General features: G+C 60.7%; 1 protein-coding gene across 1 annotated transcript in view; it reads left to right on the top strand.

Annotated features, from left to right (window-relative positions):
* TPO (thyroid peroxidase) overlaps positions 1-6,551 on the top strand; it is a 44,710-nt gene that overhangs the window by 3,089 nt on the left and 35,070 nt on the right. The window contains exons 2-3 of the mRNA XM_006153526.2: positions 1,715-1,799; positions 4,650-4,801. Coding sequence (XP_006153588.1) covers positions 1,715-1,799; positions 4,650-4,801 — 237 coding nt within the window. The remainder of the gene's footprint in view (positions 1-1,714; positions 1,800-4,649; positions 4,802-6,551) is intronic.

The following is a 6,551-nucleotide window of genomic DNA, read 5'->3' as shown; positions in this document are numbered from 1 at the left end:
GTCCTCGTGCCCGGAGAGTCTGTGTTCCGGTTGGAGGACTCGCGTGTGAATTGGAGCAGTGCTCGCGCTCAGAAGCCTGGGCAAATGCCGGGGTGGGTGCAGCATGGGTGGTCTGGCTCAGCGAAAGACCAGAGCAGGGTTTCTGGAGGGGCGAGGCAGAGAGCCGAACCTCAGCACTGGGGAATTCTGGGATGGAAGATCTGAAGTTGGAAAGACGTTATTTGCCCCCAAAGGGAGTGTGTGGCCATTGCGGGTTTGTGAGAACCCCTGTATGAGCCACCCTCGACCCTGAGTCGAGTTCTCCGGGGCCATCGTGGGTGTGTGAGAACCCCCGTATGAGCCACCCTCGACCCTGAGTCGAGTTCTCCGGGGCCATCGTGGATTTGTGAGAACCCCCGTATGAGCCACCCTCGACCCTGAGTTGAGTCCGCCGGGCAGCTGTGCACCCTCCCAGGCTGGAGCGTGTCTAGCGTGAGCGACTTAGAGACTTGGGAGCAGGTGTCTCTATGGCAGAGTGTGAGCCCTGTCTGTCACAGATGGCCGTGGGGGTGAGCGCCGACGCACAGGTGAGGAGCAGCCTTGGAGAGGAGTGGCTCGGAGGGAGTGGGCACACTGCTCCGGTATGGGCTTCAGCAAACAGGGACGGCAAAAGGAAAGACTGGAACACAGTCGGGTGAAACCAGGGGCTCGGAGTTAGCCTAGGGTGACTTCTGGCGCCGAGAACAGAGGGTCTGTCGCCTTGTTTTCTGTCTAGAGTGCTCGCTGGAGCAGAGGAACTTTCGCTCTCTGGAACACGTGCTCTCTCCTGCTCTGGAGCGCAGTGCTCTCCCCCCCGCCCCAGAGCGCAGTGCTCTCTCCCCTCTGGAGCGCGGTGCTCCCCCCTCTGGAGCGTGGCCCTGTGCTCTCTGGAACTCAGTGTCTGTGTCTGTCCCTGGATCCCAGCCTTGTTCTCTGTGACAGGAATGTATGTGGAGCAGGTGGCCTATCTCAGGATCCAGGTGGGTGGTGGCTTGTCCAGAGTATTTGTTTAGGCCATGTTGGGCTCTGGAATTTAGTTTTCAGTTCAGGGAAATATGTTAGGTTCCAAGTGTCCAAGTCCAGGGCCTCTGGTTGGTCATGTCTGTCTGGACACCCCCACAGTGGCAGTGAGGGCCAATGAGTGGACGAAGGGCAATGGCCGGGTGGGGCCGCGGGAAATTTGGACAGGATGCCCTGAGTACACGCCATTGCATTGCGGCGTGCGTGCTCCGGCCTGATGCACACGCTCCACCCTGAGTATGCACCATTGCATTGCGGCGTGCGTGCTCCGGCCTGATGCACACGCTCCACCCTGACGTCCCTGCCACTCTCCTACGTGGCTGTGCTGGTGCCGCACTCTGCTCTGAGCATCCTTGGCGGGGGGGCACGGGGCCCGCCCCCGGGCCGAGACAAAACTCAGGGCCCCAGCCGCTGGCCAGACACAGAAGCTGCAGGCCCGCGGCCTCAGCCGTTCAGCGCCATGACTTCCTTCCAGGGTCCGGCACAGTCAGCCTGAACATGGGAAGGCTCATCATTCCCGGACACACAGCCGCGCTCCAAGTTCGTGTCCCCATCCAAGGACTCTGGCTGGCTGGGAGAGGGCATGGGGTGTCGGCCAGGCTCTGGGACTCGGGAGACTTCTCAGGCAGCACGTCACCCACTCTAACCGTTTGATGGCTGGCATTTCGTCCCACAGGGAAGACCGAGAAACCTGACATGCTCAGTGTTCTGGAACCTACCACACTCATGGTGGATAGCGCTGTCCACGACGCCACGGAGAGGTGAGGTATCCCGCAGGGCGGAGCGGGCCTGGGTGCCACCCCACGGGGCGTCTCCATGAGGCTCTCAGAGCTGCCAGCTGGGTTTGCCATCACCTCTGAAATGGGTTCGATTCCCCACCGGGCACCACGGGGGCTCGCACTGCCATTTCCCAGCACCTCCTTTGCCTGACAGAACTTGCCCCTCTGAGCCTCTCTTAGCAGACTCAGGGAGGGCACCACGGCCCACCAGGACCTGGAGACACCCTGGCGTAAATGAGGTGGGCCAGGCGTGGCAGGGAGGGAGAGGTCCAGGCCCCAGCCTCCATGCTTGGGCACGGTGACATTTGTCGTGGATGCCGTCCTTCTCTGGAATAAGGAATCCCCGCTCATCCGAGCACGGACAGGCCCTGGGAGGAGGCTGCGTGGGCTCAGGTGTGGCTGTAGCTCATGCGCTCTCATGAGAGGTGTGCAGACACCACGGGGAGGTTACACGGCTCCCAGAGACTGCACATCCCAGGGCAGTGGCCGACTCCACCCACGCCTGTCATTCCAGCCGAACGTGCCCTGTGGTCCGAGTCTGCAAACACACTCTCACTCACTTTCTGAAGACTCGAATCAGAAGGGAAGGGAAAGGGCTCCTTCGCTCTCCCTGTCTCTGAGTCTGGGCTGCAGTGAGACCCCGGCCGCCCAGGGTGGGGGTGGTGCGTGGTAGCGAGCACGAGCTCTTCGGGCCTGCCCGCGTGGGTCATAAATGAGCACATACACCGTGCTTCTCCATGGGAGCTGAGGCTCTGAAGTGCCCGCAGCCTGGCCTGGGCACACGTGTTTGGAGGTGGACAGTGGCAGGTGAGCAGGGTGCCACCACTCTGGGGTGGCTGGTGCAGAAGACCTCGTGGACCCAGGGACTGAGCGCACGATGGCTGCCCCAGCTCGGGGGAGGGAGGGGAGTGGCAGGCCTGCAGGCCAGGTCCCTCTGCGGGGCTGTGTGGCCGCCACGGGACAAGCCGGGCAGAGATGACCTGGTCCTCAGCAGAGGCTGCCTGTGGTCCTGAGGATCTGGACACCCGGCCCAGGGTACGGGCTCCAGGACACAGAGTCTCTGCGGCCGCCCACCGTGAATCAGGGAGGGTGGGACAGGGCCTGCCAGGAGAGCCATGTCCAGCAGGGTGCCAGGGTGAGCTGCGGGCCACTGAGGGGGGAGGCTGACGGGGTCAGGAGAACCCACAGCGGAGGGCGAGGGGAGCCTGGAGCCAGGCAGGGGGAGATGAGCCCCGGGTGCAACAGCAGCAGGTCATATCCATCTGTCCTCGCCAGAGTCCCGGGAACGCTGGGGCAGCCCAGCTGTGATCACGAGGCTGAACCTGATTATCAACTTGCAAACCTTCTCCACAGGGAGGGGTTTGCAGCCGGCCGGTTGGCGCAGGGCTCTTGGTCACCTCCTGTGTATGGTCAGGAAGCCCATGGAAAAGGCCCATGATGAAGAGGACTCGTGGGTTTCATGATTTTTTTGCACCAAAGTTAATTCATACTCAAGCTCCATTTTCCGTGCTCTGAAGCCCCACCTGTCTAGTAAAGGCCCATTGAGGGGTCCTCCTGGAGGGACACAGCTACCTGGGTTGGGGCCCTCTGGACACAGCTCTGAAGTCAGCAGACCCACACAGCTAGGAATGCACAGCTGGCTCCGTGTCCCTGTGGGGTGGGCTGTCATCCCTCAGTACCAGGAGAAGGAAGGATGAGGTGACAAGGCCGCGAACCCTCCTGTGGACGGGAGCCATACCCTCACAGGAGGGTGACCAGCCTCATTGCAGGCAGCCCTTCCAGCTTCAGGTCTTCAGCGACGGCAGAAACAGGATGTTTGGGGACTGGACGGATGGAGACTTGGGGACACTGGAAGCGCCAGAGTAAACGGTCGGGGGCCAGCTGCGCCCACCACCTCCTCACGGTCCAGTCCAGGGAGAGGCAAAACCGAGGCGCTCCGAGCCCCTTCATTGGTGCAGGCAGTGAGGACGGGGCTGTGTGCACACACACCTGTGGTGTCGGGAGCGATGCGTGTGCAGTGTGCGAGGCGTGTGTGGGTGTCGTGTGTATGCCATGTGCACAGCGTGTGTCCGTTCTGGGAACAAGCAGGCCTTGGAGACGCAGAGCTCATCACTCGGATATCTTAGACACTCATGGGCGAACGTCCCGAGGCCAGAGGAGGGGGCTGGGGTGAAAGGGATGGGGCCGCCCGCCGCCCTCCGTCCTGAGCTCCCTGGATGGAGGTGCACAGGTGGGGACCCTGCTCTGGGCTCAGGCGAACGGCTGGTGCCGTGGGATCACGCGCAGGATACTGTTCACCCCCAGACCTCACTCACAGCTAGCAAAGGAAGTGCCGTGAGGCTGAGGGGCCGCTTTAAGTTTATTTAGCATGGGGAGGCACTGCAGACAGCCTCCCACCGGGACCCTTGACCCCTGAGCCAGCCAGAAGCACAGTGCCCACAGACTCGGCACCCAGCCCTCCGCGTGCGGTCTGCCTCCCAGGAGAGCATGTGACCCCGAGCCTGCAGGGCTGTGGGCTTGAGCCTCCCAGCTGCCATCTGGGACACTTAGGAGTCATGGCCACCAGGTTCCCCTGGAAAGACCTCCCTTCTCGTGTGTCAGGGGCGATCAAGGCCAAGCTCGCCCAGCTCCTCCCCTCAAGGGCTGAGCCTCTCTTTCTGCTTCCCACCCCTTCCCTAGCCCCAGGGACCCCTGTGAGCCTCAGCCTGCCAGCCCCGCAGGGCCCGCGTGTCCAGCTGGCTGCAGTTGCTCCATAGGCATCTGCTTAGCTGATGGGGCACCTAAGCACCCAAACAACATTGCACTGACCCTCCCACCTCCTCCACGCCCTAGGAACCACATAAAGAGAGATGCCCGCTCCCGGGCTCAGCTCCTGGCTGCCTCGACGCTCCCCATGCCGGCCAGCAGCACCGTTGCTCACCCGGCAGCACGGGCCATGAGAGGGCCGGTCTCCCCAGGACCTGCTCAATCCCAGCGGCCTCCCGGTGAGTGTGGGTGCCCCACCAGAGCCCTGGGGAGGTGGTTGTTGGTTCGGGGAGTCCTGGCTAGGAGGCAGTCTTACTTGACACGGAGCAGGCTGTGATTCTGCTGGCCCAAGGGGCCCAGAGGGTGCAGCCCCCGGACAGGAGCACGGCCATTGCCATCTGGGGAAGAACCGTGTCTGCTGCCCACAGTAAATATGGATGCGCCTTGGAGCGGCTATGCAGGGCGGGGAGCCTCTGGCAGCTTGCACCTGCACCTGGGAGCTCCAGCCCCCGGGGGACTCCCGCCTGGCGCCACACAGTGCTCGGCTGCCTAGTGACCCAGGCTGGGGCCACCAGGCCTTCCAGAGACACTTGCTCTCTCCAGTGAGGATGGTGGCCCGGGCGCAGGGGACAGTAGGGGAGGGAGCGCCAGCAGGGGCGGGCCTAGACGTCCAGGCCGTGAGGATGCAATCACAGAGACACATCTGGGCCAGTGCAGTGGAGGCTAAGCCACTGGGGCCCACATGGCCCACTGCACAGTTCGAGTCTTAGACCTGGCAGCCTGAAAAACACAGTGGGCGTGTGCGTGCCCAAAGTCCCGAGAGGAGAATGCAGGAGAGAGGGTTGCAGCATGGTCGTCCCCAGGGCACGCTCTCACTTCTCTCTCTCTCTCTCTGTGTCTCTGGAGAGTCCATGCTCTGCCTATAGCAAATTTTTAAAATAAACAACTAAAGGGAACCAGCAGTTAGCGTAATGGCTATGTCGCTGGACTCCCACGTAGTCGACCGCGGTTCGCGTCTTGGACCCGGTGGCTTAAATCTCACGCTGGGCGCGTGTGCGTGCGTGCCCAAGATCCCGAGAGGATTGCGGCATGACCATCCCCTCTGGGGGGTGATTTCTCGCTTTCTGTCTCTATGTCTCTCTCTGTCTGTCTGGCGAGCGCACGCGCCCTATAGCGAAAACCTCTCCAAAAAAAAAAAAACCTAAAGGCATGTTTGTGATGCCTACAATGGGAAGCTGGGCAGCAAGATTTGGTTCTAACAAGCACAGCAAGAACTTTTCGGTGCAGTGCCATGAGCTACCAGTCCCCAAGTCTGCCCTCCTACCAGCCTCCCGACTGATTCGGTTCTGATGGGTTTTGCTCCTAGAAAACTCACCCAAGCCAGAATCGGCCATAGTGCGCAGATCCCACAGTTAGGTGTGATGGACTGTCTAGCACCACAGACACGTGAGACTTCTCTTAGTCTCAGACATTCAATCAGTGTGCGTCACTACAGCTGGTACAGTGAATTTACCCAGCACGCACAGCAGGCCGGTCAATAGAGTATACCATTCACGTACCGACGGATACTCCTCCATTTCTGTGGCCCACAGATGTCTTGCCTCTCTGTTTTTCTCCTGTCTTTCCTCACACTCTCCCCCACTTCCCACCCTCTTCCCACTCTGTCTCTGGTATCTATAACCATTTTCCATGCTTCTATATCCCCTAATCTTTCAGTTTCCACCATAGAGTGAAGACACTCAGTATATGTCAAGTGGGGACATACAGTGTCTCTCCTTCATAGCCTGGCTTGCTTAACTCAGCAGTAAGTCTTCCATAGTCAACACTTTCTTTCTTTCTTTTTTAGAGGTTTTTGCTATAGGGCACGTACACTCGCCAGAAAGACAGAGAGAGACAGAGAGAGAGAAAGCAAGAAATCACCCCCCGGGGGGATGGCCACGCCACAATCCCTTCTCCTCCATTCTCCTCTTGGGATCTTGGGCACACACA

This window comes from Tupaia chinensis, unplaced genomic scaffold (assembly GCF_000334495.1).
Source record: "Tupaia chinensis unplaced genomic scaffold, TupChi_1.0 Scaffold000377_5, whole genome shotgun sequence".
NCBI lineage: Eukaryota > Metazoa > Chordata > Mammalia > Scandentia > Tupaiidae > Tupaia > Tupaia belangeri.
The sequence above is the reverse complement of the archived record's forward strand: the minus strand, read 5'-3'. Positions and strand labels throughout refer to the sequence as shown.